Source organism: Acanthopagrus latus, chromosome 15 (genome assembly GCF_904848185.1).
Source record: "Acanthopagrus latus isolate v.2019 chromosome 15, fAcaLat1.1, whole genome shotgun sequence".
In the NCBI taxonomy this organism is placed as follows: Eukaryota; Metazoa; Chordata; class Actinopteri; order Spariformes; family Sparidae; genus Acanthopagrus; species Acanthopagrus latus.
The window spans coordinates 2,062,810-2,081,466 of NC_051053.1; the positions used below are offsets into that span (position 1 = coordinate 2,062,810).

Genomic DNA, 18,657 nt, shown 5'->3' on the forward strand with positions numbered 1-18,657 from the left:
GCAGGAATCTTTTCCAAAGGCTAAAGTTGCAATTCCCATATTCCGTCCCATCTCCTAAAATGAATGGGATGAACACAAAAAAAAGATTAGATTAGATTTTCTTTATTCTCCAGGGAAATGAATTTTGTTCAGGTCAGACAAGACAGTAATATACAAAACATAATCATAAGAAAATGACACACACACACACACACACACACAAAAACAATAGTCAACACAGGACAGTCTGTTTTATCACCATGAGTATACCATTCAAGGTGTGAGCGTAACTAAGCAGCTATAAGCTCAAAATAACAAAAACAAGAAGGACTTTTTGAGGTCAGCTTGGGGCATGTTCATGGAGTAAAATAACACGAGTAAATGAAATGTAAATTCCCAATATGATGTTTGACCAGTTCATGTACTCAACACGACAATATGCGTAAGCAAGGTTTGTTGACAGATCTCATGTCGGCGTTTTTCTCCAGTCGAGCACAAAACCATCTGAACCGCTGCCTGTGTAGAGCTGGCAGCCGGAAGCTGTGATCAGCTGATGGAGGAGGTGCTGTTGGAGAGGTGAGCCATCTTTCCCCGGCAGACTGATACTCTGATAGAGCCTGGACGAGAGCGATACGGGGGACGTTCTGGGGATCCCGGTGTCATTTGGAAGCATAGACGATTATAAGACACCAGGACAGCCGCTGTCAGTCGGGAAGGACGATACCTGTGGATTGATTCGAATTTCTGCAAAAGAGCTGACTGAGGAATATACGAGCTTATAACGTCAGGCAGAAGGCTCTAATACTAATACAAAGAACGGAAAACATTGAGCTAGGAGCGGGGATTAATATCGAATTGTGAACCGTTTGTAACCTTTGAAAATGCAAAACTCTAGAAGATCTGCGTTACAAATAAGCACGTAGTTATTGCATTGAGGCAGGTGTATGGCTTCACTAGTAAATGTAAACAAACAGCTATTTAAGCTAGCTGGAGTTAGCCGTTTGGAGGTTAGCTTTCTCGTGCTAGTACCCATAGCTAACGTAAGGTAGTTGGACCAATACGAAGGTAAAGCAACGCCTGTCGTCGTGTAAGAAACCAAATTTAACCTCAGTATAATCGTCTGCAACCGATGACAGCTTTTGTGATATCTCAGTTCGTTGTTATTAGCATAATTAGCCTTTCCGCTATCATCGGCTAAATGTTATTTGTACTAGCAGCCCATCATAAGAACATTTAACTAGCACACTAAATGTACAACAAACAGCACAGTTGGTTGCATTAACGTATGTGTGTATTTGACATCGACTGAATAACAGTGTTTGTCTGAGAGAGATTTAACTTTCAGAATTGGGTTAAAGCTACAATACATGATCGAGATATCGACTACAGTCGAGCTGATTGGCTGAAAAGAGCAGGACTGGATGAGAGAAAACAACTTAATGACTTCTTAAAGATTTAATCACATTGGTACCCCGAGTCAGCAATATGTATAAGAATTCATAGCTGCATGTTGGAGGCGGAATTAATAAGTTTTGCATTTATACTAATTGGTTTGTTTGACATGAACAATACTTAGCTGGTGTATTTGGCTTGTTTCTCCTCAGAGGCAGCAGTCGGCAGTAGTGCATTAAAACCAAAACCGACGAAGGACTTTCTAGTCAAAGTACTGGACTGTAAAGAGAGCCACAAGTCAGTCAGGCGGCATGGAGTGGGTCCGTAAATCGATTTAAATGACCAGTGGTTTGATTTGAATAAATTACAAAGCTGAAACTCATGCGAATTTAAATATAAACGCGGTGTACTTGTAGTTGTGTATGTTCCTACAGACAGTTTAAAGGAGAACACAGCCTTGCCAGAGTTTGTAGTATGTAGCTGTGTGTGAGGGCCCAGCGGTAAGCCTCTCAGCTGTGTTGTGGTTGCTAGTGGCCTCCCCTCCCCCAGTCTTAAGACTCCGATTCCTCCCGAGTGTTGGACACTGTTTGCCGGGTTTCCTCTTGGTTTTTCTAGATCGAGGAAAGGCCGTGGCCCAGAGTCGCAGTCCTCTGGACTCCGAAGCAGTTAAAAAGTGGATGTAATGGAACTTATGTTCGCCGAGTGGGAGGATGGGGAGAGGTTCTCCTTCGAAGACTCGGACCGGTTCGAGGAAGACTCTCTGTGCTCCTTCATCTCAGAGGCAGAGAGTCTCTGTCAAAACTGGAGGGGATGGAGGAAGCAGTCTGCTGGACCCAACTCCCCAACTGTCAAGATTAAAGGTTGGACAACCCTGACACAGACAGACATATTCATTCATACATTTTCATTCAACATAAATTTCCAGAGTAAGTGTGAATGTCTTTACTCGGCTGGATTAAAACAGAGTCAGAGAACATCACCAATATTATCTGTTGCTCTCAAACATTTTATATGATATGTATATATTATAAAATATAACAGTTAATTAGTTTCATGTGCAAGTAAATTGGAGTTATACATTATAGAAACGTACTTGTTAGTTTGGTGATATTCTAAACACTGTAGTTGTCACTGATATTATTCAATTATGTAAAGTCCAGCCCCCCATCAGCTCCACTTAGCTTTGTCATGTTATTGCTGTGCAGATACAAGGACTAACATATAAGTCACTGTACTTTGTTGAACTATGCAAAAGCATAGTTGCAGTTTCTCACAAGTTAGTCAACTAACTGTTACTTAAGTAATCTCAAAGCCTTTTTGAAGACTGCTTGTATGGTGTATATGAATCATTATATGGATTGTAATGTGGTGAATGTTTCCTGGGGATATGGAAAACACTGGCCACCGAATCCTCAGCCGAGGTCCAGAGAGGAGCCTAGCCTAGATTTCTCTGGGGTAACTCTCCAGAGACTCTTCCTGTTCCTGTTTACTAAAGCCATCAGCAAGCAGAGAGCCATGTGCTACAGGAACAACAACCAGTTCTAGTGAATGACACCAGTCGCCTTCGCATGTAACAGTTAACTCTCAGAGTAAGCGTTCATTAACCCTGAAATGTGTCAGCCAGAGCAAACTGATTTACTTTGAATTTCACTGAATGTATTTTACAGATTGGCTTCAGCTTCTCATAATTTGTCTCAAAGATAATGATGTGTTTTGTTAATTCTTGTTATTTATGCTGCATGTCTACACTCACCCACATGATTTTTACTGGTTCTCAAAATCCATGTGCCACAAATGACTTGCCTTCAGTCATTTCATAACAAACAGTAATGAAAGAGTTTCTTTAAAAGATGACAAAACAGTATTCAATTAACGATTGAAGTTAACAAGTGAAGCAGCTCCAGTTTTGTCAGAGATCTTGTTCCTGGTCAAGAGCTGGGTTTAGTTTTAATAGGAAAAAAGTGGAACCCAAAAATGCTAATAATTATGTCCAGTATTTAGAATTTAGAATATTTTTTGCACGGATCTAAGTCTAACAGATCACTGTGGCTGCTTTCTGTTTTAACCTCCCTCCCTGCAATAATTAAAACTCACCCCTGACAGATGTTCTTATCTTCATCCTTATCTTGCTTTTTACACTGAGGAGGGCTGTAAGTTGCCAACCTCTGTGGCATATAAGGATGATCTGTGGCAGTGTGAAAGTGGCAGGTTTGAGAAGATGGAAATACTGTCTATTATAAAGACCACTTTATCCTACACAGGCAGCCGTAATAAAGGCTGATTTTATTGTTCTAAAGCATCACAGCCCCCCTTCTTAATCAAAGCCTTAAAGGGTAATTACAATATTTTAAAACCGGTGGCCCCATATTTACATGTTTTGGTGTGTAAATAATTCATACTTACTAAAAGTTTTGGAATCAGTCCAGTAGATCACCTCTTCTGGCAGCCATGACATGGCTGCAGAGTAATCCTTTAGTACAACTCCAACCGTCAAAGTTGCGTCCACTATAAGGGCTTGTTTTTTCACTGAAAGGCTGAGGTTGTTATTCTATGTGTTTGACAGTATTATGGAATCTATTCTTTTTTGTTAAACAATAAGATCCATTCTTTCCTTAAGGAAAATTCTTGCTCTGAAATCATACAATGTTAGCTGTTGCCTCATCTAGATTGTCAAAATCAGTCGGCCATGATTTTGGAAATACATTGTTGCTGGCAGTTCCTCTAGGTAAACTCAAACTCACCTTATGAGATTTCAGAGTGAAACTTGTTCTTGAACAATGTTAACTTGTAAATATAGGGCCCAAGTTTAAAAATACCAGAATTTCCTTTTAACTTGAGAATAAAACTTTACGGCAGCTCAGCCCTTTTTCACTGCTTACCCATTAAAATTTCGCATAGATATGCAAAATACACATTAAAGAAAAGAGTAGACAAGAAAACATTAGTAATGTCATATTTACTACCTTATAAACCCATTTCCATCAGGTTGTAACATGTGATCTGACTGTAACCCAATATCTGATCATGATTAGAAAAAAACGCATCAGTGCAGGTGGAAATGAACACAGCAGGCTTTGTAGTCTGAATGTGACAGGCTAAGACATTAGACTATTACTAGGGCTGATGTCCCAGTAGCCTATAGATGCTGTTTGATGCCTATATTCTCTGTCACGTGACCCTCGCTTTCCATGACATTGCAGGAATTCTGTCAAGAGTATCACAGATAACTTTCCTTGAACTGAAACCTCCTGTCCCTGTTAATGAATTTGCCAGCTACAGTCACCAAAATGAGAACATGTGTTAATCTCAATCAATCAAGGTGTAAAACTAAAGACTTCATCAAGATAATGTATCCAAATACTAATCCCCTCACTACAGAGGAAGAATGGCTGCTGCAGTGCAGTAGCTAATGGGGATCCTAATAAACCAGGTGGATGGGCTATTAAGTTGTGGTTTCTAACATGTTAATAGTAGCCTGCTCAAATGTTTTACAGATACAAGTCAATCTTGTATTCCTATTGGAGAGTTGTTAAGAATATTAGTGAAGTTTGGAATTCTTGTGCCCCTTCTTGACACGTGTTAGTTGCAAGCCAGCAGCTTACAAGAATAACTATGTTTCTCAAACTGAAGTTTTTCTCAACAGACAGAGACATAACAAAAGATGAGAGAATAGTCCTCCTATATGCAATGTTTTTAATTCTTATAAAGTATAAGGAGCATAACATGCACAACACAACAGGGACAGGTGTGTGCAAAATCTGTTGACCATCTGCCGAGCAGCTGAGAAAACACTTAGGGGAGGAGAATGGTAACAAGTGTGTTATGGGCAGGTACATGATGTGTGTTTTCATCTGGTGAAATGCCTTGCATGTTGAAGTAAAGGTTTACATGAATTGCTCACAGAGAAGGAACATTCATAGTACAAAGTCAGGTTTAAATTAACAATTGGGGGAAATGCAGCAATGCTGGGGAAGGTAACCGTGTTTACATGATGTTAGAAAAAATCAGACTCTTGTGTTATTATTTGTGTGAGGTGTAACATAATAGTTATATTAGATTCTTCCATCCAAATTCACTCCATTGTTTACATCTAGTTGAAGACTGCCCGGTATTACACATGGAATGCCAGTCACTCTCTGACAGTTTATTTTTCATTTTCTCTTCTCATTTCACTTGAGTTTCTTCCGTTTAATTTTCTGTAAACTATTATATATTATACATTTTATAAACCGTCTTTGAGGGAGTTTGACAGATGTATTAATTTGTAAATATATGAACAGGTCCACATTTTCTAAATACAAAAATAAAACTCATTGTACTGATAGCTTAACATGTCATGTGAAGTCAGTGAACCAATCACAAGCCTCTACTGATTATGCATTGTCTCTAGTTATGTCTAGTTCAGCATCCAATGCTTTTTGAATGTTCCTCTTAATGTATTAATTGCGTGATTCTGTGAGTAGATCTCAAAAAAAACATTTCTTGTCTTATATGTCTTCTGCTGTGTCCCTGCACATCTGGCCTTCTATCGTCTTCTTCCATTTAGGTTTTTATGGTTGTTGGAATCCATAAGTATTGCATTGCCCCCATCTGCTCTACTGTCTCTTGTTCAATCTATTTCGGTATTGCCATGGCATGTGTGAAAAGGCACCAGACGGAAATGTTCCTTAATGTAGCTGCATGTCTGAATATCACAATGAAAAATCACTAACGGGCAGCCTAAAAGGTTATCCCATTAATTTACTGGGAACTGTGTGTGGAATAGTGGGATGGATGGATGGATGGATGGATGGATTGATTGATTGATTGATGAACAGACAGAATGGCAAAGTCAGCAAAACTGCCTCATTTATTTGTTGCAGTAATTGTTCCAGCTCCCCAAGACAAACAAATAATCCTTCTTATCTATTCATTTATTTGAATTCACAGACCACTATTAAGATGTGTCAGTCAAACTTGATCAAATGAGGACGGCTTTTTAGAGTGACTGGTACTCAACAGCTGAATGTAACAGCTGAGTATCCAGTGTGTATAACAGCAGAGGCTATTAAATAGTGAGGAGAATACTCCACCCAGTGCACCATAGGTGTATGTCAGTGAACTAATGGAGTGCAGTGGAGGGAAATGGACAGAGGGAGGAAATAAGAAAGGTAGGGAGAAGACAAGTGACCCAGTGAAAACACTGAATCAGTCCTCAGCTCTTCACCAGCTAGCTACAAAGGAACAGCTGTTGAAGCGGCTTCCTTGTCTGCTAGCAGCTGATTGGTGGACAGCTTGCTGTCATTCACCTGCCACAGCCAATGATCTGCTGGCAGCCTGCTCTCTGTTACTACCCAGCCACTGTACCACCCTCTCTCTGTAGCTCTTTACTGTTGCAGTCGGACTGTCACAGTTTCTTACTGTGTACTAAAACTGTAATATATTCACAACATGCAGATGTTAATAGTACACTTTACTCATTTTAAATGGATTTTGTAGTAATTAAGACATCTGGTAAATAACATCAGTCAGGCTGCAGATTTACAATACTACTTACATTTCAAAAGACCATGCTGTAATGTACTCATATGGATGTAGTAGGCCTAGTTTTCCTTTCATTCTTGAGCTTTTGCACCAAAGGAAACCCTGCGCTCTGAGTTTTAAACTTTTTCCTGCCATGAGTGGAAATAGAGTAGTAGTGAAAAATATGCATCATTTAAAAAAATGAAAAAACAAACAAACATAAGGACACATAAACATGTTCTCGTGACTGGCAAGCCATTAGATTTGCTTGGGACTCGCTAAAGTTTGTACTATTAAAGCTCTTGGATAAGAGCTTTAAGAGATAAATATCTCTGATTTCGCACAGAATTCTCCTCCTGAATATTACAACTTTTCCTCATCCTTGGTTGTTTTGTCACTCAGCCTTATGCTGCTACTCTCTTATCACCAAGTTTAATGTCTTGGCTTGTTAACCAACGCTTGCTACATTAATTATTGAAAATATATGTTGAGCTTTTTTCCAGTTTGAATGACACTTCTGACATGAATCTATGGGGTGTATTCATCAGCAGGTATATTGTCATGGAAATGTTTTACTCCCTTATATTAGTATCTACATCGGCCCCATAAATCGACACACAGAACACTGGCCTAATGCTTACCTTTTGATAACAATTTAAAATGGTATGCCCTTGATGTTGTGTAAACACCTATTTGAATCTTTTTTTCTATTTGTCTAGTTGTACATATTGTACTATTGTTATATATGTTAGGATTTTTAATGTGTTTAATACTTGTTTATATTAATATTTATATTGTCAAAAATGAAGAGCTGCTATGTGTGTTTTGTTGTTTCTGAAACAACAAAATACAGATAGCAAACATCTACTCTAATCTATATCCCACTGTAGTATCAAACATGGTGTTGAATATCAGTATTTTTCAATGTAGCATGTCAAAATTGGAAATTGAAATACTACGGCAATGTGCCGAGCTGTCTCTCTAAAACCGAGGCGTAATATTCCTCCTTTTCCAAAAGCCGCCTCTGTGGTAGGCATAAACGAAGTTGGGCAGTGAACAGTGAAATAGAATTTGTCTTCAAAATAAGAGCTTTACATTGCACCCCATAGGAGTTTAGAACTGTGCTCTTAGCGGGGGGGCCTTTAATTTGAAAGTAGCGATCGTCCGTAGCTTGCCGACGCAACAACAACCAAACAGCTACAGAGACCGAGGAGACGCTGCATCTCCTGGATCTCTGCAGCTGTCCAGTTGTTCATCTTAATGTCCGCGGATGAAGTGATGGACTGACTGCTGTGATCAGCTGTTTCTTGGTTTTAAAACTCCCCGACTGTGGGTCGCACAATAGTGCAGGTCATTGACACCTCCGCCCACTTCACGCAGAGGCCAGCACATTTCCGGGCGAGGCAGTAATAAGTGTATCGTCTGAAGCGGAAAATCGACGGACCAAAACAGACCCCCAATTTGCTGCCCTCTGTCTAAATCCGGGGACTGAGCCGCCAAAAGGACGGGCAAATTGGCGGCTCAGTGCTCTGTCTAAAAATGAATAATGTAAAGTCAACCAGTTCAAAGACAATATTACAGTTCAGTAGAATTAGGACTAAGCTGATGCCTGAAGTAGTTTCTAGACAAGTTCAGAGCTTGAATGAGAGCAGTCTTGTTACAGTGTTGTTAAGACTAAGAAGAAAGACTAGATTTGCTTGGATGCACTCTAATCATTTCTTAATTCAACTGGGTCAAATATTATGTATCAAATGCTACAATATTTAATGAGCCAGATTTGTGCTTCAACTACTTTTGTATTCTGTAATAGAAAAGAAGGCCAAGTCTGTGAATGCACATATGGTTAAATGTTTATATCTACCTTGGTTCACTTTTGGCATCGTTGTTCTTAGACAGGCAGAAATAGACATCAAACTAAGTACATTGAGAGCAGCAGAAAACTGGAGTCAAATTGCTTGCATGTGTTCACATACTAGGCCAATAAAGCTGTTCTACAACCTGGTTTTCAAATTATCTGTGCTTTGTTACACAATGGCTTAGCTCAATGATTTACACTCACATAAGATTTGAATGATGATAGTCTGCTTTTCTTGATGGCCTTGGCAATGGCCTGTAAACACGAGCTCCTGAGTTCTTACCCAAAGGATGGCATTATATGAACGGAGTGCTTTCCTCCATATATGGTAAACAGAAGCACAAGCAGTGGCTTGGAAATGAGGTCTGTAATCTGAGACCTATCACTTTTTCTGCTCTCAGTGGCAAACTACTGTGCTCCCAGTAAGACTTCTGTCATTGTGCTTATGCTGCCCCTTCTTCAGAAGACACACACACAAACACGCACGCGCACACACAGCTTGGATTCCCTCATTGGTCACAATGACGGAATCATATCAAAATATATCAAAAATATATAAACGAACAAATGATTTGTGTGTAGCTGCACTTCTGGACTTAAGAGGTTGCTAGGCTTACCCCACTATTGTGAATTTTTGGATAAGAAAAGAAAAGAAAAACCATACTGACGGGTTTGCTGTTGTATTGTATTGTATTGTAAATTAAATTATAAATTAAAATATAAATTAAACAAATCGGAGTGTCATCTCCCATTCTCTTAAGAGTCAGGTGCGCCAGGACCTGGAGCATTTAGTGAGGGATGGGTTTGTGGTTTGTGGCTGCTGGACCTTCTCTCTTCGCTGTTTTACAATCTGTCCCGTTAACAACTCTATGTGACGGCAAATGGAAAAATACACTGATATTCAACTGAGAAGGAGAATGCTGCTGTTCCTCTGTGTGCAATAATGATCTTGTGGATCTTGGTCTGTGGATCGAGCAGGACAGGTCATAAAACAATTATTTTGATCAATAGCAGCTAGGATACAGGTTGGTGAAAGTCTTTAATGAGGAAAATATTGCTGAAATTACCTGCTGTGATCCTCCTGCAATACAGACAAATTCATATCTTGTGTGTAAGATAGTAATTTCTCGTCTTAAAGAAGTGACCGGAGTTAATGCTTACAAGAGTCTTTACAAAGACAAGAATAAGGGATTGCTGCAAGTTTTTCTGCAGTGGTTTCAGATCTCTGGTGGGTTTGACAGTTTTTTGCTCGCTATTGACAGTCAAGTCAACTTGTAATAATTGACCTGCACTGTGATTCAGATTTGAAGGACAAATTTGCCTCTGTGAGCTTGGACACGTTTTTTCAGTATCTTTAAAAGCACTTTAAATGTCATCCTGAAATTGGCTGCTACTCAGGATTTGACACCTGATATTGTTGCACTTGTGAAGGCTAAAAGATGCAAAGTTTCAGGAGTAAATTAAACAGCTTTTGTATCCTTAAGAATATAATGTAACTATTTAAAGATACTGAACATTGTGCAATATAATGTCAGTCAGCAGCTTCAGTACAAACAAGTTTGGTTTGATAGAACCCTATTGTTTATCCATTGCCACAACTTTTATGTTGTGTAAATCTTTTATGTTATGTAAATAGTTTCAAACAGTGACATACTTGCACGGAATAGTACCCACAAGTGTTAAACCGGCCTTGTGAGGGAGCAACACTGCTCTTCACCCTTCTGTTGAGTTATTCTTTATTACTTCATGTCAGGTAGTTGTGGTCATTCAGCCTGCAGCTCTCAAGTCTTTTTTCTACAATCCGACTCACTGAGCTAATCTTTTGCTCTTCTGTGGTCTTCGCCAGATGGCCAGGTGATTCCTCTGGTGGAGTTGTCAGCAAAGCAGGTAGCCTTCCACATCCCATTCGAGGTGGTGGAGAAGGTTTATCCCCCTGTCCCAGAGCAGCTCCAGCTCCGCATTGCCTACTGGAGCTTTCCCGAGAATGAGGAGGACATCAGGTGAGAACACTGATAACCTAGAATTCTTTTTTTTTTTCACCTTTCAGGGATGGAGGTGCTGGTAATCCTGTCAGCTACTGACAGTTAAAGATGCAAGTACAATTTGCTGATGTGCTGATGAACTCTTTTAAAGTCTCCTGTGATAATCTTTACAAAAATGTATCCAAAGTTAGATTATTATAGTTATATATTTGTTTAATCTGTTCTCAGTACAGAAGCAGGCAGTAGGCAGACTGCTCTGTAGTCAGGCTGCATTTATTTTACCGTGTTATTAGTAGATATGGTTTGAAAATAAAATAAAGATTATCTTGCTATATTTGCAGTTAATTTATGTGATTGTTCTTGATAATACCAGCAAAACCACGTGGTGAAAGAACTTGAGATTTTCAAATGCGGTGTTCATTTTGTCAGTAGCCGTTTTTACACAGCTTCTCCGCATTATATCCCGAGCGGTGGTTCGCCAATTCTCCGCTTCACAGAGTGAAGCATCTCCGCCGTACCGCCATGTAATTCACACAGAATAAGAGGCGTGACGGTACACGTCATGTTGATGACGTCAGTGTTTCCCAGGTGTCCCCCTGTCAGACTAAACCCATGGACAGTTTATAATCATATGGATGCTGTTATAATGTGTAGTGATTGAGACCCTAACATTTGCAAGTGACAAAACAGAAATAACTTAAACACGAAGAAATGAATTTTAATCTCTAACCCCAGCTTTTGTTATATGAGGAGGCAGGAAGTGTTTTGGGTTGCAACCTAATTGATGTTGACAGCAGCCAAAACATAATTTTGTTTGTGAAGTCACTTAAATCATGAATATTTACTGCATTACTGCCCAACTGGCAACATCAACACACTGCCAATCATGTTTTCCTTTTGCCTTCTTTTCTGCAGCTCTCTCGCTCTTGCTTAAACACAGTCACTATGCACAGCACACATGTTGCATTTTCTTTCTTCTCAGTTTCTAGTTGCTTATTACAAGAAAGAAGCAAACTCTGATAAAAGCTACAGGCAGCAAGACAGAAGACTGCTAAAATACATAGGTTTGGGAGATCTTACTTTAGAGCATGGGTGATGAGAAGATTCTAGTTGATCCAACTGACCAATCAGTGGGTTGTAGTGTTTTAACTAAGGATGCTCTGATTGATCAGGCACAGATCGTCATCGACCAAATTTGTTGTAAAGAGTTTGAATGGTGGCCTCTACAGAGCCTGATTAGAAGAGTAGATTAAAACCCGAGACAGTTTGTCTGTGCACTGCAAAAAGGCCGCTGCTAACAGCTTACCAGCTATCCTTTTGGCAATATCCATACAGATTTTTGATGCCCTCTTGGTTTAACCACTGTCATGAGTTTGCGTGGCCCCCCGTGGGGGACAGATAGACCGGTGCTGGGGAACAGTTCTCATAACATTAGGTCTCACGCTGAGAGGCCAGCCAGTGATCATAATTAGTACTGGCACAGTGCTGTGGAGAGAGATAACTGTAGTAACAGCAGGAGAAGACATGTGTCGTTAGTAGAAGTAGTACCTTCAACATATTATTTGGCACTGTCCGTTTATATTTTTTGTTGTCTGGAGAAGGGGTACAGGGTAATGCTCTTTGTTTTGAACCCTGCAGCATGACAGCTAACAGCAACCAGAGCTAACAACTTGCAGATGACAGTGCTTATAGGTTACAGCAGAGCTAAACACTACAGAACTGTTCCGAGGAACATAAAGTGTTAAACTGTGAACTGTGTAATGTAGTTTAATGTGACAACACAGCAAGTTTACACTAAAGATTAGTACTGAAGTACTTTAGCTGAGTACAGTTTGTAGGTGAATGTACTTTGGAGCTACGATCATTTTTCATCTTTCATCTTTGTACATTTTATCAATCTGAATTGACAAGGTACAAGCGGTGACCAAGTGGTGGAGTAGTGGCTTCAGGGCACAAAGACTTCAGTACAAATACTGACATAACTGAGATTGAGACAGAATGCTTCCTAAATTCTGTTTTTTTTAAAGGTTAGAGATAACTTGATTTTGTTTTAATTATGATTTTACTATGCCACTGATAACAACTATAGATAATAATAAAATGAAGAAACTTCCTTCTGGTCGGTGGTCAGTATCAGCCTATACTTCTGCGGTGAGCAGCCCCAAAAATCCTGAGCGGCGCACCCTTAATTTTAACTCCACCTTTTAGCATTGGATCAGGGTGCTAAGTACCACAGCAGAAAGGTAACCAAAAAAACAGAACAGCATTGATTTCTTTTCATACCATTTTCAACTAGTAAACTGGACTGCTTGGTGGAAGCGTAGGTATTTGTTACCGTTGAATTCTCTGAAATTTATCACACACACTTGCACAAACCTTGACAAGTGAAAGATGGAATTTCCAGGTAGGAGGCTGACATTTTTAGATTGTGCAGCTGTCCAGAAGGACACATGGGAAGCTTCCCCCTTTAGGCCAACATGGATTGAGGCACACGTATTTCTCTAGACAGAGGACATCCTTACAGCATCAACTAACAAGTGGAAGAAGAACATGGCTCTCAGGATCTCAGTACTGTGGCATTTTATGTCTTCTTATGTCACCGTGAAAAAGTTGTCTAAACATTTTTGTGCCTTTTAGAAATAAACTTAACACAGAGATTTGTGACTGGGATGTTTCTCATCATCTTTCCTTTACATGTGTCTTCTATCATTTTTCTCTTCTTGTTTTCTTCTTGTCTGACCTCTGTCGTTCATCTCTCCCCTGTCTATCTCTGTCCTCCTATTACAGGTTATATTCCTGCCTGGCGAATGGAAGTCCAGATGAATTTCAACGTGGAGAGCAGCTATACAGGATCAGAGCTGTCAAAGACCCCCTGCAGATTGGTGAGTTGAGTTGTCGCACTTACCATATTGTGTCTCAAGGAGACATTTTTTATTCCTATTGTAAGCTATAACAGCATGCTGTATAGATTGTGCAGAATCTGCTATGCTTGAGCTTATTATGATAGCATGTACAGCTGTACAATCACATGATTGTGATTTGAAGGAACTCCATTCACTTACATTGTAGCTATAAATGTATGTATCACACTTGGTACCGTATTTTCACGACCATAAGGCGCACCTAAACGTCTCAAATTTTCCCCAAAATGTGCGGCGCACCCTATAGTGCAGTGCGCCTAATGTGTTGTTTTTTTTGTAAGGTGGATTACATGAGAACGTTGAAGGGTGAAGTGTGAAGTGTGGGCGTTATTGTTGTCGTTGTAAGGCGGACGTAACAGAGGACTAGATGAGAATGTTAAAGGGTGAATCGTGAATTGTATATACAAAGGACACTAGTGCCGGTATGTGCATCATTGTTTTGGCAACCCCGATAATGGCAAAGAGACACGCTTACGAAGCACAGTTTAAACTGAAAGCTGTCAGTTACGCGGTGGAACAAGGGAATCGAGCAGCCGCAAGGGAATACAATATCAATGAATCTATGGTTCGCAAGTGGAGGAAGATGGAAAATGAGCTGCGACAGGTCAAGAAGACGCAGCTGAGTTTCCACGGACACAAGGCGAGATGGCCCGAGTTGGAAGACCGACTCGAGCAATGGATTGCCGGTCAAAGGACAGCTGGAAGAAGCGTCTCTACAGTCACCATACGACTAAGGGCAGTAACGCTAGCGGAAGAAATGAAAATTGAACATTTTCAAGGAGGTCCGTCTTGGTGCTTTCGCTTCATGAAACGGTGCCATCTTTCCATCCGGGCCAGGATTTCAATAAAGCACAACCAAACTCAGTTTTGCTCCCGCTGCCTTTTTAAATACACACACTAGCATGCATGTTTTACCAGTGTGTTGTACCATGCCCGCGCTCTATGGTCCAGTGCGCCTTGTGTATTTGTTAAATACAGAAAAAGCACCCATAACTGAAACCGCGCCCTATAACCCGGTGCGCCCTACGGTCGTGAAAATACGGTAATTGTTGTAGTTTCTTTGTCCAGTCCATTCCAGTCGCCTTCTCTGATTCTGTCTCTTTGTCCGTCCTTCTTTAACTGTCTCCTCTCACCAGGCTTCCATCTTAGTGCTACAGTGGTGTCCAGTCAGGCCGGTCAGTCTAAAGGAGCTTACAATGTGGCGGTCATGTTTGATCGCTGCCGCATCACTTCCTGCAGCTGCACCTGTGGCGCCGGAGCCAAATGGTGTGCTCATGTGGTGGCCCTCTGCCTCTTTAGGATCCATAATGTGAGTTTGTGTGTATCCTAGGGAATTATATCAAACTGTGTCACGTTTTCATCAAATCAGTTGGTCTAAACAAAAGTATTCATAGCCTACAGGATGTATCGGGCACAACTTCCTCATCAGATGGGGGATGGGGAAGTGGGTTAAACCCAAAATGATTAGTCAAGTCTCGATAATCAGTCATGTCTTGTCATGTCATTGTCCGTAACTGCTTATCCCTTTCCATGGGGTCGCGGGATGTTGCTGCCGTAGCCAATCCCAGCCTTGTCTCAGGGCGAGGGCAGGGTACTCCCTGGACAAGTCGTCACATGCTACTTGGACGCCCCTTTTTTCTTATTTTTCCTTTTTTATTACTTGTTCTTTGACTACAGCATTTTTAATGTTATGCTTAAGATGCTAAAATCATAACTATATTATTCATGTATTCATTGTTAGATTTTAACCACAAATCTCGGAATTTTTTTAATTTGAGTCTTAATGAAAACATTAATATTCCAGGTAAGAGGGAGCCTATATACTATTTACATCAATAATACTATGATACTCTCATTTAAGAAGAAAATTTGGCACTGTAACTGAATTATCCTTAACTGAATCAACATTGAATAGGAAATGTAATAAATTGGCACATCAGTGGTGTTACCTTCCTGGGAACAATGTATGATTTGTTGACAGGAAGTTTAAATTTGTACCAACATGATGAAGAGGGGATGCTCAACTAGCAAAATAACTCTATAGTCTATTTGTCATCAACTGTGTTGTGTCTTCTGTAATCTAAGGTGTGTTTGGAGGTTTACATTTTACACATTTCTGAAGCTATTAGGTGTTGGTTTGTTTCTACATATGTGTCTGTGTATTTCTTCAGGCATCAGCAGTGTGTCTGAGGGCTCCAGTCTCCGAGTCTCTGTCACGGCTGCAGAGGGACCAGCTCCAAAAGTTTGCTCAGTACTTAATCAGTGAGCTGCCTCAGCAGGTAACATCCATTTCCCAAACCAGTTGTTCCCTATATAGAACAAAGAATTGAACAAAATGTATCTCAGCATATGTAATTTACATATAAAAAAGAAAGTTTGGTATTCATTGAGTTTTGTGTCCCCAGATCCTACCAACAGCTCAGCGACTGCTGGATGAGCTGCTGTCATCTCAGTCTACTGCCATCAACACTGTGTGTGGAGCTCCAGGTACAGTACAAGAAATGTAAACATAGATTGTTTATAACATACAGTACAGCAAGAGAACAAGGTGGAACTGTCTTAATGTGCAAGGTCTGATATTCAGTCCAGGGGAGAACTTTTAACTATGTGTTTATGTGTGTGTAGACCCCACAGCAGGCCCTTCAGCATCTGACCAGAGCACCTGGTATTTGGATGAGTCGACCCTCAGTGACAACATCAAAAAGACTCTTCACAAGTTCTGTGGGCCTTCACCTGTAGTCTTCAGGTACACACTTCTTACCTCATTTAATGGTCCTTAGAGGGGCTGTATGTAAGATACGGCCCGAATGTAAAACAGTCGAGAAATGAGCCAACATTATCAATGGTGTGTGAAGTAACAACAATTTTGACATTGTATTGTGTTGCAGACATGCTGCTAGGTTAGCATGCTAAGCAGCTAGCCCTGACGTGTCCTGTACACCCTCATACCGGGAGACATCTTTATACCTTGATCAGCATAGTTTTTTATATTACCTGCCCAAGACTGTAGTACCACCTTACTTTATATAACACTCCCTTTCTCCCAGTTGTTTTACTGCTGTGCTACTTACACATAAACAAGTGGTGCGTGTATGTGTGTGATCAACAGTGATGTAAACTCCATGTACCTGTCGTCCACCGAGCCGCCAGCTGCTGCTGAATGGGCATGTCTGCTGCGACCTTTGAGGGGCCGAGAGCCAGAAGGTATCTGGAACCTCCTGTCTATTGTTAGGGAGATGTTCAAGAGACGAGACAGCAACGCAGCCCCACTGCTTGAGATCCTCACCGAGCAGTGCCTCACCTACGAACAGGTTTGTCCTCAACATTGACACAGGCTCAAGCTGCTAAAAATACTCATTAGCGCAATCCCATTTCCAATTTTTAACCTCACCCCCTTGCCCCTCAGAACGAAGTTACAAGGGGTAGTAGTTTAAATCTCCACCTATGAAAACCTATGAAGACTCTCATACATCACCAGTTGTTTTTTTCTTTGTTTTTTTTATAAATCTTTTTTTTGGAGGATCAAGGATGTTACATTTTACAGGAAGTGAAACAGTGAAAAAACCTTATACAAACCCCCCAAGAAAGAAAAGAGAACATTGCTTAGTAATAACCCCCAACACAGTTGTCCCACCTTTCCACCCCCATATTTCGACAGTATTCTGGGAAAACAGCTATTTTTTCCATTGTGTTTGTTACACAATTCTTCAAAACAGGTTAAGGATCTACACACTGAAAACAAGCACACAACTACATGTCCACATTTCGACACCAGTTGGTTACCAAGGCTTTAAACTCACAGTTTGACAGTTGTCAGTCAGGCTGCTCAGCTCCCACCACACTAAGGTAGTTGACCATTGATTTGAATAAACATATATATAGAAAAAAATAAAAAAGAAACAGAGAGAGGAAGAAGTAGAATATAAGATAAAAAAGGTGTCTCATACTTCAGGCAATACTTAAAGATTCTCCACCAATAAGATTCTACGATGGGCAAGAAGTGACGTAAAAGCAATAATGTCCAATTGGTCCCGGTTAAAGTTAAATTCTCGATTGGAATACCAAATATTGCAATCAACGGACAGGACTTAATTTGAATTTCTATGACTTCGCATAAAGTTTGAAAAACAGATGACCAATATTGATTTAGACGGGGACACAACCACAACGTGTGTTAAATCAGCTGGAGAGAGGGAGCATCTATTACAACTCCTGTCCGTTCCTGGATATATATCTGCTAACCTAGCCCTACTGAAATAAGCCCTTTGCACTACTTTAAACTGAATAAGCCCCAGACATGCACAGGATGAGGATGAGTTAATCCTTTGTAGTGCATCCCAGTGTCAGTCCGACAACTCAACCATCAACTCACCTTCCCACCCGTTCTTAATTTTTGAAAGGTCATGTCAGAGACATTAGTTGAGTATAACCATGATATCAGTCCCTTTTTTGGACAGAGGATGGTCATTTCTTCCCATGCTGCCTCAGTAGGGAGGGCCAGGAAAGAAGGGAACAGTGCTTTGACACAGTGGCTTGTTTGGAGATATCTAAAAAAATTATTGCGTGAAAGATCATATTTCTGGAATATAATATCGAAACTATCGAACCCTTCTTTACAGTACAAGCTTTTAAAACGGGAAAGCTGCTTCCTGCCCCACTGAGTGAATGTAAAGCCGAGAGAGGAGGCTGGAAATAAATGATTCTTACAAATAGGGCCTAGGGGGACTGGGCCCAGATTCTAAGGGTGGACAGTACTAAGGGATTGGAGGTAAACCTGGACCACTTTGTGGAGTAGTACGCCAAAACAGGGAGGGATGACGAGTGGCAAGAGTGTGCCTCAAGTGTACACCACATCAGCGTCAACGTAAAGAGACGTGGCGAATATTTCCAACGTGCCATCCCGGCATGCCTTGGTAGTCTGTGTTACACAGTGTTTATACATACACCAATAAAACCATACAACAGAAATTGCATTCACTTATCACATAACAAGAATTAGGTGAGTTTACTGACAAGACGGTGGTAG

General features: G+C 40.5%; 1 protein-coding gene across 4 annotated transcripts in view; it reads left to right on the forward strand.

The window, feature by feature from the left end:
* Positions 1-297: 297 nt before the first annotated feature.
* The window catches only part of zswim8 (zinc finger, SWIM-type containing 8), a 39,304-nt gene continuing 20,944 nt past the window's right edge, over positions 298-18,657 (forward strand). For 2 of the 4 annotated variants that reach the window (XM_037124397.1, XM_037124398.1), the window contains exons 1-8: positions 298-2,231; positions 10,575-10,728; positions 13,498-13,592; positions 14,768-14,940; positions 15,803-15,910; positions 16,037-16,118; positions 16,257-16,377; positions 16,741-16,942. In XM_037124397.1, coding sequence (XP_036980292.1) covers positions 2,054-2,231; positions 10,575-10,728; positions 13,498-13,592; positions 14,768-14,940; positions 15,803-15,910; positions 16,037-16,118; positions 16,257-16,377; positions 16,741-16,942 — 1,113 coding nt within the window. In that variant the 5' untranslated portion in view covers positions 298-2,053. The remainder of the gene's footprint in view (positions 2,232-10,574; positions 10,729-13,497; positions 13,593-14,767; positions 14,941-15,802; positions 15,911-16,036; positions 16,119-16,256; positions 16,378-16,740; positions 16,943-18,657) is intronic. The other 2 variants (XM_037124395.1, XM_037124396.1) reach the window with 2 other exon arrangements.